The sequence below is a fragment of the Castor canadensis genome, chromosome X (assembly GCF_047511655.1).
Source record: "Castor canadensis chromosome X, mCasCan1.hap1v2, whole genome shotgun sequence".
Lineage (NCBI taxonomy): Eukaryota > Metazoa > Chordata > Mammalia > Rodentia > Castoridae > Castor > Castor canadensis.
Genome location: NC_133405.1, coordinates 49935273 through 49953989, shown reverse-complemented (window position 1 = coordinate 49953989; position 18717 = coordinate 49935273). Strand labels below are relative to the sequence as shown.

Genomic DNA, 18717 nt, shown 5'->3' with positions numbered 1-18717 from the left:
CTAGAAGGAGCACCCTCCACTGCATAGCATAGAAGTCTTAGTGGGTTTGTGTCAGTCACTCCACCCAGTCAAGTTTTTTGTTGTTGTTGTTTGGGTGGGGGTACATTGTGACATTTACAAAAGTTCTTACAATATATCAAGTATATTGTACTTGAATTTACCCCTTACACCATTCTCCTTCATCCCCTCCTCCCAATAGTTTCAACAGATATAATTTTTTTCATTTACATACATGTGTACAGTACTTGTACCATATTCACTCTCCTTCACTATTTCCCCACCTCCACCCCCCTCCCACCGGTACCAACCCCCCACAAGCAAGACCTGTTCCACCCTCTTGTTCCCTGATTTTGTATAAGAAAAAAAGAAGGTGAAAAAAATGACATTTTTGCTTAAGATAGCTACACAGGGATTTTCCTTGTGAAGCTTCCATGTATATATGTATTATAGCCCAATTTGGTTCATCTCCTGAGTCATCTACCAGCTTAGGCATTGCAGTGAAATGTCCATGGGGTCCCCAGGATGGTGATATGCAGAATTTTCTACCCCTAGAGCTATCCAATAATTCCATTCTCAAGATGGATTCTGACTACAGCTCTGTGGGAGTTTACTTGAATATGAAGTGAATTCTTTCTTCAGGACAGCCAACTGTGTAGATTCTAGACCTTTCACCTCTACCTATAAGGCTGTCAGCCTGCAAGGGAACACTAACAAAAGCATTCTCAGAGACCCTGTTTTACTTTATCCCCACAAAGGGGGTGGGACTCCACCTCCCCAGGTTGTGGAAGTGGGCAGCTGGTGCTGAGGTATTTTCATTAAGCTGTTGTCCTTGATCTCTGTATTTTAAAAAGTTTCTGCTTTTCTACTGTTGAATTTGAGAGCTCTCTCACAGACAATCACCTCAGCATGCAGCTACACAACCTGCTGCTTTGGTTCTTCTCCTTGGAGGAACAAGTGTGTGTGTATCCCTCTATCCACTGTGTTTTCCTCTGCTCCAAAGTAAATTTTTTACTTATAGATAGGCAGCATCAGAGAACAGATGCTTGGAATATACCAGGATCCTAATCTCCCAGGCTCAGAAAACCTCACCAAGAGTATTGGAGTCTCATCTGTGCATGCTGCCCCATCAGAAGGAAACCAGAATCCCAACCCACCCTGTTTGTATATTTTTATTTTTTTATTTTTTGAGACAGGGTCTCACCATATATATCAGGGTAGCTTGGACCTCCCTATGTAGCCCAGGTTGGCCTCAAACTCACAGTGCTCCTGTGTCAGCCTCCTGAATGCTGGGGTTACAGGTTAGCATAACCACAGGTGATCTACCCTGGGTTTTATAAACAAGGGCCAACATGATACTGTGGGCAAAACTGTTACAGAAAATCATGGTCCTAGAGAAACTCAGTGGTTCTAGCCAGTCCCTTTTTATCTTAGGAGGTGGCATTCCCAACACAATCTACACAATCTACAGTTATTCTTAAGAACTAAAAGTGAGAAAGAACTAAAAGTGACAGAAAACTGTGCCAGTCCAACCTTCCCAACTATCTTTGCACTTTTTAAATATAGAGGACTATATGAAATAAAGTTTTGGACTATTTTGTCTTATACTATTTCAGATATAGCATTGGAATATTTTACATTTCCTATTTCAAATATTGTGCATATGAGAAGGAAAACTGCCACATAAAATTATTATCTGTAGAAAAGTTATTCTTTGGTATTTGATGATTGTGTAAACTATACAACATCTTCCTGAGACACGTTACAAGTTGTTCAAGATAACTTCTACTCACAAGCCCTCAACTTGCAATGTCTGGTTATTGGGCTCTGCTTATATGGGCTCAGTTCCACTCCATAGGCTCTCAGAGTGATGTAGGATCTTCACCAGGACAGGAAGTCTTCCTGTATGAAAGATCAGAGACCAAAAACAGCAAACAGGAGCTTCCAGGACTTTTAAAGGTAGGCTTTGAAATTTGTATAACACCACTTCCACCATACTGTAATTGTCAAAACCATCACTTCCAGATGCCTTCCAGATGAGGTATTCAATAGCCAATATCCCTCAATGAGAGAAGTCTCTGAACATGAACAAACTTCTTATATCTGACACACAGTGTCATACAAGACACAATTTTTGAGATGATGCTGGGTGCTAGACATAGGGGTCTACACCTACTAATACTTTGTTCACTAGGCCAGGGAGGTAGACTCAGGAATGGTTTTACACTTGACTTATCCATAGAGTGATGATCTCTTCCATATCCTTGTGGGCTGTCAAGTTAACAAACTGATATGGCAGGAAGTTTATAACCATTGTGGACATCCTCTTCCACTCATGAGTCCATGGACATTAGCAGGCACACACACACACACACATGAATACATGAATAATATAGGGAAGGAGAAAAGGAGAGTCAGCCTCTGATGTTTTCAATTCTCATTGCTGGAGTTCAGTGAAGGAAAACACTTACTAATTCAATTCCAATTTAGTCCATTCCCAAGTAGACATTCAGTTAAGTAATGGATAGCAATGATGTGTTTCCTTGTATCTAAGTTTTGCCCCTCACATATGTTAATACAGAGAAGCATGGTTTCCATTAACCTCTGATATGCTCAAAAACTTAAGGGCCAATACCATGTACAACAGACAAGACACTGGAATAAATTTCAGGAGATAGATGAGGACTTAGTATCTGATCTAACCCAACAGCTGTGTGTCCTCATAAAAGACTGTTTCCTTCTCTGGAAAGATTCCATTTGCAAAAAGTACCTGAATTCCTAGAAAGTTATAATTCAACATGCAAATACTAATATTAAAATTTCAAGCACACAGCCTAAAGGTGTGGCTCAAGTGGTAGAGCATCTACTTTGTAAGCCCTAAGCCCTGAGTTCAAATGGCAGTTCCACCAAAAAAAATTCAAGCACAGTCATTATGCACATTAATCCTCCCTAAATAAAGAGGAATGAGGAAATGCATGGATGATTATCAGGTCCACCTAGGGCTGTTAATCTTCCTGCCTACATCCTACAATTTCTGCCTACATCATAATGAGGAAGAAAATAGGGTTGGGACGGGGGATTATTTCAAATCTAGTAGTAAATATACCTGTTTTCTTGTTTGATGGCACAAGGAGAGGACTGCACTCAAATCTCTGAATTCATGTCCTTATTGCCATGACAAGAAGCATGCAACACATCCAACAATAAAATAAACTAGCAGGCCAAGAATCACACCCATTGACTTGCAGGTTTCCCCTCAACTTCAAGGCTAAATATCCCAAGATGACTCTTACTAGTTTACCTGGGTCACATTGTCACACAATGACTCCATGGCTTTAGGTTCCTCATATGTTGACAGTGAGAGTTAAGCTGGTCTTATTGGACACTCCTATCACCCTCATTTTGCACAGATGCAAGTCATGAGAATTTGCATGTTCCAGAGCAAAAAAATATAACCATAAAAGTAAGATAATCAAATAACACTGAATGAGTCAAAATAGTAAGATATTTGGTCACAGTGACAGAGAGCTGGGTAACACAACTGGGAAAATAGAATCAAGGTAAATCAGAATGTGTTAGAATAGTTACTTCAGTTTTGAGGACACTTGAAAAGGATACTTACTGGGATTTTTAAATTTTTATTTATGTTTTTATTTGGTTTGGGAGACAGAGTTTTGTCTTGTAGCTCAGGCTTGACAGGAAACAACATTGGAAGCCAGGCTATTTGGAATGTTGCCTCATGGGTGATCTGTTTCATCAGTTCTCTTAATCCTTAAATCCTTGATTTGTCCAATTTCTGAAATTTAAGTTTGACTTCATGCGTTTAAGATTTTGTTTTTTTTTTTAGATGAAGTGTCACTATGTAGCCCAGACTGGCCTAAAACTCCATCTACCTGCCTCTGCCTCCTGAGTAATGGAAACAGGCACACACCACCACACCTGGCTTAAGAAAAGTTTCCTAATGTATTATCATTATCATATAAATGATATACATTTAATTTAAAAATATTTTCCATTCACTTGATTCTCTCTCTCCCTAATGAGATTTTATGGAGAATTAGGGTGACATTTGTGTCTTCCAACAGCTCTTATTCACTCACATCAGCATTTACACTGCCTTGGTCATATTTGGATAAGAGTCAGGAGTTATACAGCCATGGCTCTTGACTTCCAGGAGCACTATGCTGGCCATGTCAGTGAGATCCAGTTCAAACCAGGGCAGGTTCTGGAAGGGAAACAAAAAATTGTCACTTGAAAAATTAATGGACCAAATAGGCCTCGATTCACTGCATTGGGATAATTGACTTGGGGTAGTGAGGCCACTCTCTCTCAAGAAGTCAGAGTTGCAAAAATTAAACTCCCAAAAGTCAATGGCCCAATAAAGAAATGGGCAAATGAACTGAATAAAGCTTTTTCAAAGGAAGAAATCCAATGGCCAAAACACACATGAAGAACTACTCAGCATCCCTGGCCATAAAAGAAATGCAGATCAAAACCACATTAAGATTCCACTTTAATCCAGTGAAAATGGCTGTCATCAAGAACACAAACAACAACAAATGTTGGCGAGGATGTAGGGGAAAAGAAACCCTCATACACTGTTGGTGGGAATGTAAATTAGTACACCCACTATAAAAAAACAATATGGAGTCTCCTCAAAAACTAAAAATAGAACTGCCATATGATCCTGCAATATCACTCGTAGGGATATACTCAAAGGAAGTCAGATTACAATAAAGGCACCTATACATCCATGTTTATTGCAGCATTATTCACAATAACCAAGCTATGGAAACTACCAAGATGACCCACTACTGATGAATGGAAAAAGAAAATGTGGTATTTATAGACAATGGAATTTTATTCAGCCATAAAGAAGAATGAAATTTTGTCCTTTGCAGGTAAATGGATGGAACTGGAGAACATCATCTTAAGTGAAGTTAGCCAGCTTCTCTCATATGTGGAATATAGACCTAATACAAATACAAGCAATGTTATGAAAAACAGGTTATGCTAATGGGAAGTCACATATGAGAAAGGGAGGTAAAAGAAGGAAGTTAAGAAGGTGAATATGGTTGATGTACTTCTTATACAAGAATGAATATAAAATTTTGAAATCACCATAAGAAGGGGACTAAGATAGAAGGGAGAAAATTTTGTAAATGTCAAAATGTACCCCTAGGACAACAATAATAAAAACAAAGTATAAAACAGAAGTCAGAGCTGAAATGTGTACACCTTAGGACATTTCGGTGAGGTGTTTTCAAAATTCTCATGGTGTAGCATCATTCAGCTAATACCTTTTGCTGCCTTGAATATCTTTATAATTTTCTCTGATAGAGGCAACTGGATGGTTCTAGGGCTCAGTACACAACATGGTGTGATGCCAAGCAGGAGGACCATCCAGTCTACCTAGCACCAGTGTGTGATTTAGTGACAAGCTCCAAGTCAATTATCCCAGTGCAGCGACTCTAGGCCCATTTGCTCCAGTAATTCTTTAAATCAAAATTGTTTTTGCTTTCCTAGCATAACCAGCCCTGGTTTGAGCTGGATGTCACTGACGTGACTGGCATAGTACCTCTGGAAATCATGGGCCCTGGCTCTCTACTTCCTGACTTCATCCAGACCTTGATGTGCTACTTAATATGGTGTGTTTTAGAAGTGTCTCCTATTCTTATCCCCATCCAACTCCAAGCTTGAGTGTTACCTCCTATTCGGTTGAAAGACCTTTCCAGAAGGTCTTGAACAGATGACTTCAGATCCTGTGTTTCCATTTATTCATTCTGAGATAAGGGAGTTAGTTCATATTACCTGCTCTCCCACAGTTCTCTAACTGCAGGGGAAAAGCACCTAGCATCTCCAAGTTAGGATCCTCTGAACCTGAACAAAGAGAACATTTTGCACATGCATATTCTGCTAAAGAGGTTTTCCTTCAACCATTTTTAGCTGGAAAGGGAACCTTGTGTGATTTCATTCCTTAGAAGACCATCAAGAATGAACCACAGAAAGTGAGGATTTTATTTATTTATTTTATTTATTAGGTGGTATTGAGGTTTGAACTCAGGGCCTCGTGCTTGCCAGACAGGCATTCTACAACATGAGCCATGCCTCCATACTGATATTTCTTATTTTAGTACTACATTAGAAATGAAAATTAAATAAGAAACCATGCACAAAATCATGCAACTTCATAAAGCTGTAGACTAACACTGGCTTGCTCTATAAGAGTTTGCAGAATGACACACACAAAGGTCATCAATGGGAAGATTATTGAGAGCATCTGCCATCTGGAATTTTCACACCTATGGGAAGTTTAAAAATGAATTTAAGGGAACATTAGCTACTGTTCACCACTTAGCCATGGAATATATTTGAGAAGCATCAGTAGGTACATCAAATATCTACAAACACATAGGTTTACAAAAACAACCCTAAACCAAATCTTTCAGGCAAGGTTAAAGTTGGCTCTTGGGAGGAGATCTTCATTTTAGGATGTTTGAAAACACTCTTTCTCCTGCTGGATAGCTACAGAGAAAAACAAACAAAAATCATTAACAGAGAATTTTTGTAAGATTAATTTCACTTTCTTTCAATAGCTCTCTGCTACCAGAGTGGGGTAATATCACCCAGTGGTAGAGTGCTTGCCTCACATGCACAAGGTCCTGGGTTTGCATCTCACAACAATAGAAAAGAATTCTCTGCTAAGTAATTAAAAGCTATCATATGTCCTTTAAATTTAAAATACTAAGCCACCTACCACAAATCCACAAAAAATGATGTGTGCATGCGTGCTGACTGCCCAAACATTCATTAGAATCTACATCAACTCTGGATTTTTTAATTTGAAGTGAATTTGCACTGTTGCACTTTTTCCATAGGTTATTTGAGACTGAAAAGAAAAGGAACTATTTTCCTCAAATTTATCTATCACTATACGATAAGGAAATTATACTTTCAGATAATTTTGTAATGCTCAAATAATGCTGACATGAGAAAAAAGTGTCCCACAGCATTTGTGAATATACTTGGAGTTTCTCCAGAAGGCTGTAACTCTGGGGAGCAAATCCCTTGAGTATATACAAGACATTGTATATACTCAAGATGTTCATCCATCTTACATTGCTATCAGGTAGAGAAGGTCAAAACTGCACCATTTGCATGGTTCTTTGCAGCATGCGATTTCATGTTCAAATTTGGAGATGCAGGAAACTAACATTTAACCAAAAGTGGACAAAACTAAGGTTTTTCTAGTGAGTCATCCAGTATTCCAAGATTGATTTTAATGTGAGTTTTAGTAATTTTTAAGCAAGAAACTACTTTTTTTTCCTCCATACTTCTAGGGCCTATCATGTGAGAATCACTCATATAGCCCCAATAACAAAGTCAACTATTTGATTTTTAACTGTTGCTATAAATACATAGCACTCTAATAAATGCTTACCTTGGACAAAATTTACTAGAAGACAGGATTATTTACTGAGCCCATCAACTTTCACCACAGTCTCAATTAGAAATCAAATCCCCTATGACTTACTTTCCTTGGAAGGAAGAGTATTTTTTTCCTCAGTATTGGTTTTCTTCAATTTTGATCTGTCAAATTTCTCTACTTCTGACAAATCTGGCTTATCACTCATCTTGATTAAAAGACTGAAAAAAAAATTTTAAGTTATCTAGTAAAACTATCACCAAAATAAGGGGAATCAGTAAACATTTTTGTCATTTAGTACCAATGTATATTTTACTTGCTTATTTTCAATAGGAAAACAGATTGTACAACAGTCATGTTTTTATTAGAGTACTTTGAATTCCACACCATTAGTCCATTTCTGGTAGGCTGTGAGTGATGATAAATTAAGATGCAGTAGAAACCAAGATGCTCTAGAAACCCAGAGCTAATATGTCTGACTTTTAAGATCACAGCAAAGGTAAAATGGAGGTGACAGGATCGCAAGAACAGCTAGGGATAAAAGACCAAAAACGTACCGGATTTGACTAGTTAGTGATTTTTTTAAACAGGAGTGAGGGCTATTTGAGCATCTTCATTTTCTATCCAAATACTTTTTTTGACATTTTTCCTTACAGATGAGCATCACACAAAAATGCATGGAATGCAATGTTGTACTAAGTTCTTTGTACTTTAAATGTCCAAAAACAGTAGATCAAGGAGCTTCAATAAAAGAGAGTAGGCTCTAATCGGGTCCTAACCAATTACACATCTCTTACTAGCTTCTAGTGTCACTGGTTAGTTAACACTGTAAGAAAGAACACTAATTAGAATCAGACCCGGACTTCAGCAGAGTGTGTGGTAAGGCAAATTGAGCTGAGTCTTACTTCACCCTGTTTTCTCTGCAAAGGGAGAGGCAAGAAGATGAGCTGAGAGATGCGTGGCTATGCTCAGGGTGAAATGCTTGACACCCTCCGAACACTCCAGGTTTGCCCAGAAGAGACAATAGGAGACCCCACAAACCAGAAGACAGAGCACTCCTGCCGTGCCTGGCCCCACCCTGATGGGGTAAGACACGTCTGAAGCCCAGAATAGAACGGAGAGGTCCCCAAGCAGTCACAGGTCCCATCGTGCCTCAAGGTTACCCCAAGACTCTCTTTTGCCCCAACAATCGCAAAGCCAGAGAAACCTGTATTAACAAATAAATGATGGCAGGGCGGGGTGCATAGGCTAATTTGTCAGGAGCAGTTCGTGCCATGTTAAAATAGCTACTATCACTGTCAGGCGCCCAGTCTTATGGGATGAGTGAGCCAGGGGTCAGACCCTGAAGGCCCTCCCAGAGCGGCCCCAATACTCCCCCTGGTCCTCGCAGTCTCTGAGCTGCAGCGACCGCGGGTGGGCTCAGGGTTCTGGTCCGTACCCTGGGGTCTTCTAGGGACGGAATCCCAGGAGGATTTGACATTGAGCGCGGGAGACCTGAAGGCTGCACCTGGAGAGGACAAAGACGCGGATTCACCCCCATCCCCCGGTAGAGACACCCAAGGCCGGCCTCAACCGCGGCCTCCTCTGCCTCCTCCCAAAACACAACGCATGCCCCATGGCCTCTGGTCCCCACCGTACTCAGGCTAGGGCGGAGCCCCACGTTCTCACCTGAAGACTTGAAGGCTGGTGCAAGGCTGCCACTGGACTGGGCGCTGCTCGCTCCTGGTGCAAGGCTGCCACTGGACTCAGAGCGTTGCTCACCCCTGAGTAGGTCCGCGTTCCCGCGCAGATCCCAGCCCTCCTAAGTCCTGTAGCAGGCCACGCCCTCAGACCCCGCCCCAGTCCTCTCTGATTGGATGACGGATCCAGGGCTCCGCCCCCTCAGCTTTAAGCTTTGGGCTCCTGCCTTGTTTCCCTCGGGCTTAGGACCTCATTCAAATGCACGCCTAAGCTCTGTCCATTTCTGTGGATGCATGTAGTACATAGATAAAACATTTGGAAACCTGCCTAATAAGATCCATCCTAATATATGCCTCACATCATCAAGTTGCATGCATATCAAAAGTCAATTTCTTCTCAACCAAGTTTATCCCAGTTATACTAATTATAAATCAACAAAAAAAATGTAACAAAAAACAGCAACATATTCAGAGAAACTTTTTGCAAAATATACTACTGACCAGGGAAGAGATACAAAGTACTATGTGAGTACAGGCAATTCATTGTAACTTACAGAATTCTGAAGATCTCATACAATAAGTAGTGTTTGAGTTGGGCCTCAGGTAGTCATATAGATTGGTGCAGATAGAGAGTTGGAGAGCAGAGATGATTTCTCATACTGTGTATGGCATTCAAGGCCTCCAACAATTTAGCCCCAAGCTACCTTCCCAAATCCTGATGCTATGTCTTCTAGGAAATAAAAGTTATCCTTTAATACCAAATTCATGGATCAACCATCTTCCAAACTCATGACGTTTAGTTCCCACCTTGTTGCTTGACATTGTAACACAATGTTAAGACCAAAGGGTCTGGGGCAAGAAAATTTAGATTCTGGTTCACAACTTAGTGGCTAGGACATCTTGTGCAAATCAAAACTAAAAATGGAGCTTATCTCATAGGATTTTTGTGATAAATCAGATATTATCATAAAGGTTTGGTATCATAATTGGAACACAGTATGTATTCAATCAACATTAACTATTATGAATAGTACCCTCTACTTCTTCCTTCCCTCTGATTCTCAACTCACTTAAAACACACTTATATTTCCACTGTGTGTAATATATTGTATTAGATATCATACAGCACACAAAGATAAATAAGACCTTATCTCTGTCCCAGTGACATGTCAGGTGGAAGATAAAAAGGGCTGGGATGGAGTTCAGAGGTAGATTGCTTGCCTAACATGCACAAGACGCTGGATTTGATCCCTACACCACAATACGCACGCACATGTCAAGAGGCAAGGCACATTTTTTTTTTAAAAGAAACCTGGGCTCTCCCTTAGGTCCTCCATCACATAAGGAAGTTGAACTTCATTATCCCCAAAACTATTTCCAAGTCTAGTGCTATGTCAAGATCAATAAGTACAGGGGTGAAATAGAAAAGAAAGAAACCTAATACTAGCTGAGAGAGCCAGAGAACCCTACATATCAAAAACATTTGAATTTGGTCAGAGAGGATGGGTAGCATTTGGTTAGGAAAGAAATGTAGGCAGTAGAATTTCAGGAAGAGGAGGAAATAAGAACAAAGGGAAGTTTGGACACACTTGAGAAATGCCCAATACTCATTTTTTGTTGTTCATTTATTCACATGTGCATACATTGTTTGGGTCATTTCTCCACCCTGCGCCCCTCCCCCACCCTAACCCCCCTCCCTTCCTCAGTTTCAGGCAGGTCCCATTGTGCCCTTGTGACTGATTTTTTTTTTCATTTTTCTTTTATTATTCATATGTGCATACAAGGCTTGGTTCATTTCTCCCCCCTGCCCCCACCCCCTCCCTTACCACCCACTCCGCCCCCTCCCTCTCCCCCCCCAATACCCAGCAGAAACTATTTTGCCCTTATCTCTAATTTTGTTGTAGAGAGAGTATAAGCAATAATAGGAAGGGACAAGGGTTTTTGCTGGTTGAGATAAGGATAGCTATACAGGGCATTGACTCCCCTTGATTTCCTGTGCGTGGGTGTTACCTTCTAGGTTAATTCTTTTTGATCTAACCTTTTCTCTAGTACCTGTTCCCCTTTTCCTATTGGCCTCAGTTGCTTTAAGGTATCTGCTTTAGTTTCTCTGCGTTAAGGGCAACAAATGCTAGCTACTTTTTTAGGTGTCTTACCTATCCTCACCCCTCCCTTGTGTGCTCTCGCTTTTATCATGTGATCATAGTCCAATCCCCTTGTTGTGTTTGCCCTTGATCTAATGTCCACATATGAGGGAGAACATATGATTTTTGCTTTTTTGAGCCAGGCTAACCTCACTCAGAATGATGTTCTCCAATTCCATCCATTTACCAGCGAATGATAACATTTCGTTCTTCTTCATGGCTGCATAAAATTCCATTGTGTATAGATACCACATTTTCTTAATCCATTCGTCAGTGGTGGAGCATCTTGGCTGTTTTCATAACTTGGCTATTGTGAATAGTGCCGCAATAAACATGGATGTGCAGGTGCCTCTGGAATAACAGTCTTTTGGGTATATCCCCAAGAGTGGTATTGCTGAATCAAATGGTAGATCGATGTCCAGCTTTTTAAGTAGCCTCCAAATTTTTTTCCAGAGTGGTTGTACTAGTCTACATTCCCACCAACAGTGTAAGAGGGTTCCTTTTTCCCCGCATCCTCGCCAACACCTGTTGTTGGTGGTGTTGCTGATGATGGCTATTCTAACAGGGGTGAGGTGGAATCTTAGCGTGGTTTTAATTTGCATTTCCTTTATTGCTAGAGATGGTGAGCATTTTTTCATGTGTTTTCTGGCCATTTGAATTTCTTCTTTTGAGAAAGTTCTGTTTAGTTCACGTGCCCATTTCTTCATTGGTTCATTAGTTTTGGGAGAATTTAGTTTTTTAATTTCCCTGTATATTCTGATTATCAGTCCTTTGTCTGATGTATAGTTGGCAAATATTTTCTCCCACTCTGTGGGTGTTCTCTTCAGTTTAGAGACCATTTCTTTTGATGAATAGAAGCTTTTTAGTTTTATGAGGTCCCATTTATCTATGCTATCTCTTAGTTGCTGTGCTGCTGAGGTTTCATTGAGAAAGTTCTTACCTATACCTACTAACTCCAGAGTATTTCCTACTCTTTCTTGTATCAACTTAAGAGTTTGGGGTCTGATATTAAGATCCTTGATCCATTTTGAGTTAATCTTGGTATAGGGTGATATACATGGATCTAGTTTCAGTTTTTTGCAGACTGCTAACCAGTTTTCCCAGCAGTTTTTGTTGAAGAGGCTGCTATTTCTCCATATATAGCTAATGTATATTTTTAGCTCCTTTGTCAAAGACAAGTTGGTTATAGTTTTGTGGCTTCATATCTGGGTCCTCTATTCTGTTCCACTGGTCTTCATGTCTGTTTTTGTGCCAGTACCATGCTGTTTTTATTGTTATTGCTTTGTAATATAGTTGAAGTCAGGTATTGTGATACCTCCTGCATTGTTCTTTTGACTGAGTATTGCCTTGGCTATTCGTGGCCTCTTGTGTTTCCATATAAATTTAACAGTAGATTTTTCAATCTCTTTAATGAATGTCATTGGAATTTTGATGGGAATTGCATTAAACATGTAGATTACTTTTGGGAGTATCGACATTTTTACTATGTTGATTCTACCAATCCATGAGCATGGGAGATCTCTCCACTTTCTATACTCTTCCTCAATCTCTTTCTTCAGAAGTGTATAGTTTTCCTTGTAGAGGTCTTTCACATCTTTTGTTAGGTTTATACCTAGGTATTTGATTTTGTTTGAGGCTATTGTAAATGGAATTGTTTTCATACATTCTTTTTCCGTTTACTCATTGTTAGTGTATAGAAATGCTAATGATTTTTCTATGTTGATTTTATATCCTGCTACCTTGCTATAGCTATTGATGATGTCTAGAAGCTTCTGAGTAGAGTTTTTTGGGTCTTTAAGGTATAGGATCATGTCGTCTGCAAATAGGGATCTTTTGACAGTTTCTTTACCTATTTGTATTCCTTTTATTCCTTCTTCTTGTCTAATTGCTCTGGCTAGGAATTCCAGTACTATGTTGAATAGGAGTGGAGATAGTGGGCATCCTTGTCTGGTTCCTGATTTTAGAGGGAATGGTTTCAGTTTTTCTCCATTAAGTATAATGCTGGCTGTAGGTTTGTCATATATAGCTTTTATAATGTTGAGGAACTTTCCTTCTATTCCTAGTTTTCTTAGAGCTTTTATCATGAAATGATGTTGGATCTTATCAAAGGCTTTTTCTGCATCTATTGAGATGATCAAGTGGTTTTTGTCTTTGCTTCTGTTAATGTGGTTTATTACGTTTATTGATTTTCGTATGTTGAACCACCCCTGCATCCCTGGGATGAAGCCTACTTGGTCGTGGTGAATAATCTTTTTGATGTGTTGCTGAATTCGGTTTGCCATTATTTTGTTGAGGATTTTTGCATCAATGTTCATTAAGGAGATTGGCCTATAGTTCTCCTTTTTGGAGGTGTCTTTGCCTGGTTTTGGGATAAGTGTAATACTGGCTTCATAAAATGTGTTTGGCAGTTTTCCTTCCCTTTCTATTTCATGGAACAGTTTAAGGAGGGTTGGTATCAGTTCTTCCTTAAAGGTCTGATAGAACTCAGCAGAGAATCCATCAGGTCCTGGACTTTTCTTTTTGGGGACACTCTTGATTGCTGCTTCAATTTCATTTTGTGTTATAGGTCTATTCAGGTGATTAATTTCCTCTTGGTTCAGTTTTGGATGATCATATGTATCTAGAAATCTGTCCATTTCTTTTAGATTTTCAAATTTATTTATATATAGGTTCTCAAAGTAGTCTCTGATGATTTCCTGGACTTCCATGGTGTTTGTTGTTATCTCCCCTTTTGCATTCCTAATTCTACTAATTTGGGTTTTTTCTCTCCTCATTTTAGTCAGGTTTGCCAGGGGTCTATCGATCTTGTTTATTTTTTCAAAGAACCAACTTTTTGTTTCATTAATTCTTTGTATGGTTTTTTTGGTTTCTATTTCGTTGATTTCAGCTCTTATTTTTATTATTTCTCTCCTTCTATTTGTTTTGGGATTTGCTTGTTCTTGTTTTTCTAGGAGTTTGAGATGTATCATTAGGTCATTGATTTGGGATCTTTCAGTCTTTTTAATATATGCACTCATGGCTATAAACTTTCCTCTCAAGACTGCCTTAGCTGTGTCCTATAGGTTCCGGTAGGTTGTGTTTTCATTTTCATTGACTTCCAGGAACTTTTTAATTTCCTTTTTTATTGCATCGATGATCCATTCTTCATTAAGTAATGAGTTATTAAGTTTCCAGCTGTTTGCATGTTTTTTGTCTTTACTTTTGTTGTTGAGTTCTACTTTTACTGCATTGTGGTCAGATAGTATGCACGGTATTATTTCTATTTTCTTATATTTGCTGAGGCTTGCTTTGTGCCCTAGGATATGATCTATTTTGGAGAAGGTTCCATGGGCTGCTGAGAAGAATGTATATTGTGTAGAGGTTGGATGAAATGTTCTGTAGACATCTACTAGGTCCACTTGATCTATTGCATATTTTAGATCTTGGATTTCTTTATTGAGTTTTTGTTTGGATGACCTATCTATTGATGATAATGGAGTGTTAAAGTCTCCCACAACCACTGTGTTGGTGTTTATATATGCTTTTAGGTCTTTCAGGGTATGTTTGATGAAATTGGGTGCGTTGACATTGGGTGCATACAGATTGATGATTATTATTTCCTTTTGGTCTATTTCCCCTTTTATTAGTATGGAATGTCCTTCTTTATCTCGTTTGATCAATGTAGGTTTGAAGTCTACTTTGTCAGAGATAAGTATTGCTACTCCTGCTTGTTTTCGGGGGCCATTGGCTTGGTAAATCTTCTTCCAGCCTTTCATCCTAAGCATATGCTTATTTCTGTCGGTGAGATGAGTCTCCTGTAAGCAACAAATTGTTGGATCTTCTTTTTTAATCCATTTTGTCAAACGGTGTCTTTTGATGGGTGAATTAAGTCCATTAACATTAAGCGTTAGTACTGATAGGTATGTGGTGATTCCTGCCATTTAGTTGTCTTAGTTGTTTGAAGGTTTGATTGTGTGTACCCAACTTGATGTTACTCTCTACTGTCTTGCTTTTTCTTATCCTGTGGTTTGGTGCTACCTGCCTTTTCATGGTTAAGTTGGGTGTCACTTTCTGTGTGCAGGATCCCTTGCAGAATCTTTTGTAATGGTGGCTTTGTGGTCACATATTGTTTTAGTTTCTGCTTATCATGGAAGTGACTGATTTTTTTGAAGAAAATACATAAGCATAATAAAAAAGACAAAGATTTTTTGCTAGTTGAGTTAAGGATAGCTATACAAAAAGATTGCTACTATTGCTCTCATGTACCCATGTGTTACGACCCATGTTGATTCATCTCTAACTGATCTTTACATTGGTTCCTGATCCCCTGCTAGTGATAACCTGTCATTTTAAGGTTTCTGTATTAGTTCCTCTGGAGTGGGGACATCAAACGCTTTCATGTTTTGGGTTTTCTACCTATTCCTATATCTCCCGTATGTGCTCTCCCCTTTTCTTGTGATCCAAGTCCAACAACATTGCTGTATTTGCCCTAGATCTAAAGTCCGCATATGAGGAAGAACATACGATTTTTGGTCTTCTGAGCCTGGCTGACCTCGCTCAGAATGATGTTCTCCAGTTCTATCCATTTACCTGCAAATGATAAGTTTTGATTCTTCTTCATGGCTGAGTAAAATTCCATTGTGTACAAGTACCACATTTTCTTGATCCATTCATCAGAAGTGGGGCATCTGGGTTGTTTCCATAACCTGGCTATTGTGAATAGTGCTGCAATAAACATGGGTGTGCAGGTGCCTCTGGAGTAACCTGTGTCACAGTCTTTTGGGTATATCCCCAAGAGTGGTATTGCTGGATCATATGGTAGGTCTATGCTTAGATTTTTAAGAAGTCTCCAAATTTTTTTCCAGAGTGGTTGCACCAGCTTGCATTCCCACCAGCAGTGGATTAGGGTTCCTTTTTTCCCACATCCTCACCAGCACTTGTTGTTGGTGGTGTTTTGGATAATGGCTATTCTAACAGGGGTGAGGTGGAATCTTAGTGTGGTTTTGAGTTGCATTTCCTTTATTGCCAGAGATGGTGAACATTTTTTCATGTGTTTTTTGGCCATTTGAATTTCTTCTTTTGAAAAAGTTCTGTTTAGCTCAGTTGCCCATTTCTTAATTGGTTCATTGATTTTAGGAGAGTTTAGTTTCTTAAGTTCCCTGTATATTCTGGTTATCAGTCCCTTGTCTGATGTATAGCTGGCAAATATTTTCTCCCACTCTGTGGGTGGTCTGTTCAGTTTAGAGACCATTTCTTTTGTTGTGCAGAAGCTTTTTAATTTTATGAAGTCCCATTTATTCATCCTTTCTCTTAGTTGCTGGGCTGCTGGAATTCTATTGAGGAAGTCTTTGCCTATACCTATTTGTTCCAGAGTGTTTCCTGTTCCTTCCTGTAGTAACTTCAGAGTTTCCGGTCTGATATTTAGGTCCTTGATCCATTCTGAATTGATACTAGTACAGGGTGATAGACATGGATCTAATTTCAGTTTCTTGCAGATTGGTAACCACTTTTCCCAGCAACATTTGTTGAAGAGGCTGTCTTTTCTCCATTGTATATTTTTGGCACCTTTGTCAAAAATGAGATGGGTATAGTTGGGTGGGTTCATATCTGGGTCCTCTATTGTGTTCCACTAGTCTTCATGTCTGTTTTTGTGCCAGTACCATGCTGTTTTTATTGCTATTGCATTGTAATATCATTTGAAGTCAGGTATTGTGATACCTCCAGCATTGCTCTTTTTGCTGAGTATTGTCTTGGCTATTCACAGTCTCTTGTGTTTCCAATGAACTTTAGGGTAGATTTTTCAATCTCTGTGATGAAAGTCATTGGGATTTTGATGGGAATTGCATTAAACATGTAGTTTACTTTCAGTAGTATAGCCATTTTTACTATGTTGATTCTACTGATCCATGAGCACGGGAGGTCTTTCCATCTTCTGTAGTCTTCCTTGATCTCTTCCTTCAGGTGTTTGTAATTCTCCTTGTAGAGGTCATTCACATCCTTTGTTAAATTTACTCCTAGATATTTGAGTTTTTTTCGAGGCTGTTGTGAATGGAATTGATTCCAAGTGTTCCTTCTCAGTTTGTTCATTGTTGGTGTATAGAAAAGCTAATGATTTTTGTAGGTTGATTTTGTAGCCTGCCACCTAACTGTAGCTGTTTATCGTGTCTAAGAGTTTTTGGGTAGAGTTTTTTGGGTCTTTAAGATATAGGATCATATCATCTGCAAATAAGGATATTTTGGCAGTTTCTTTACTTATTTGTATTCCTTTTATTTCTTCTTCTTGCCTAATTGCTCTGGCTAGAAATTTCAGTACTATGTTGAATAGGAGTGGTGAGAGTGGGCATCCTTGTCTCGTTCCTGATTTTAGGGGGAATGGTTTCAGTTTTTCACCATTAAGTGTGATGTTGTCTGTAGGTTTGTCATATATAGCCTTTACAATGTTGAGGTACATTGCTTCTATTCCTAGTTTTCTTAGAGCTTTTATCATGAAGTGGTGTTGGATATTTTTGGAGGCTTTTTTCTGCATCTATTGAGATGATCAAGTGGGTTTTGTCTTTGCTTCTATTGATGTGCTGTATTACATTTATAGATTTGCATATGTTGAACCATCCCTGCATCCCTGGTTTGAAGCCAACTCTGTCGTGGTGAATGATCTTTCTGATATTCGGTTTGCCATGGTTTATTGAGGATTTTTGCATCAATGTTCATTAGGGAAATTGGCCTGTAGTTCTCCTTTTTGGAGGTGTCTTTGTCTGCTTTTGGGATGAGAGTAATATTGGCTTCATAAAATGAGTTAGGCAGTGTTCCTTCCTGTTCTATGTCATGGAACAGCTTAAGGAGGGTCAGTATTAGTTCTTTTTTAAATGTCTGATAGAATTCAGCAGTGAATCTGTCAGGTCCTGGACTTTTCTTTTTTGGGAGGCTGTTGATGGCAGCTTCAATTTCTTTTTGTGTTATAGATCTATTCAGGTGATTAATATCCTCTTGGTTCAGTTTTGGGTGGTTGTAAGTTTCTAGAAATCTGTCCATTTCTTCGAGATTTTCAAATTTATTAGAGTATAGGCTCTCAAAGTAGTCTCTGATGATTTCCATGGTGTTTGTTGTTGTCTCCTTTTGAATTTCTGATTTTACGGGATTTGGGTTTTTTCTCCCCTCATTTTAGTTAGGTTTGCCAGGGGTTTGTCAATCTTATTTATTTTTTTAAAGAACCAGCTTTTTGTTTCATTGATTCTTCGTATGGTTTTTTTTTTGTTGTTGTTTCTATTTCATTGATTTCAGTCCTTACCATAATTATTTCTTTCCTTCTCCTTGTTTTGGGGTTTGTTTGTTCTTGTTTTTCTAGGCATTTCATCTGTAGTGTTAGGTCATTGATTTGAGATCTTTCTGTCCTTTTGATATATGCACTCATGGCTATAAACTTTCCTCTTAGGACTGCCTTTGCTGTGTCCCATAGGTTCCAATAGGTCATGTTTTCATTATCATTAACTTCCAAGAA

At 39.1% G+C, this 18717-nt stretch overlaps 1 protein-coding gene across 2 annotated transcripts; it reads right to left on the bottom strand.

Annotated features, from left to right (window-relative positions):
• Window positions 1–6006: 6006 nt before the first annotated feature.
• LOC141419532 (thymosin beta-15A) lies at window positions 6007–9236 on the bottom strand. 2 transcript variants are annotated; one of them, XM_074062379.1, is made up of 4 exons: window positions 9092–9236; window positions 8862–8930; window positions 7532–7644; window positions 6007–6522 (listed from the first exon to the last, which is right to left on the bottom strand). In XM_074062379.1, exons 3-4 carry the CDS (start codon window positions 7629–7631, stop codon window positions 6485–6487), a joined length of 138 nt encoding a protein of 45 aa, XP_073918480.1. In that variant the 5' UTR covers window positions 7632–7644; window positions 8862–8930; window positions 9092–9236; the 3' UTR covers window positions 6007–6484. The 2 variants fall into 2 exon arrangements, with proteins under 2 accessions (XP_073918480.1, XP_073918479.1); XM_074062378.1 differs by lacking the exon at window positions 8862–8930.
• Between the last annotated feature and the right edge of the window lie 9481 nt (window positions 9237–18717).

Excerpts from the sequence above, each read along its gene's own strand:
- LOC141419532 (XM_074062379.1), bottom strand. The coding sequence starts at position 7,631 with ATGAGTGATAAGCCAGATTTGTCAGAAGTAGAGAAATTTGACAGATCA. Across the intron at positions 6,523-7,531 it reads TACTCTTCCTTCCAAGGAAA|CTATCCAGCAGGAGAAAGAG; the intron begins GTAAGTCATAGG and ends TTTTCTCTGTAG.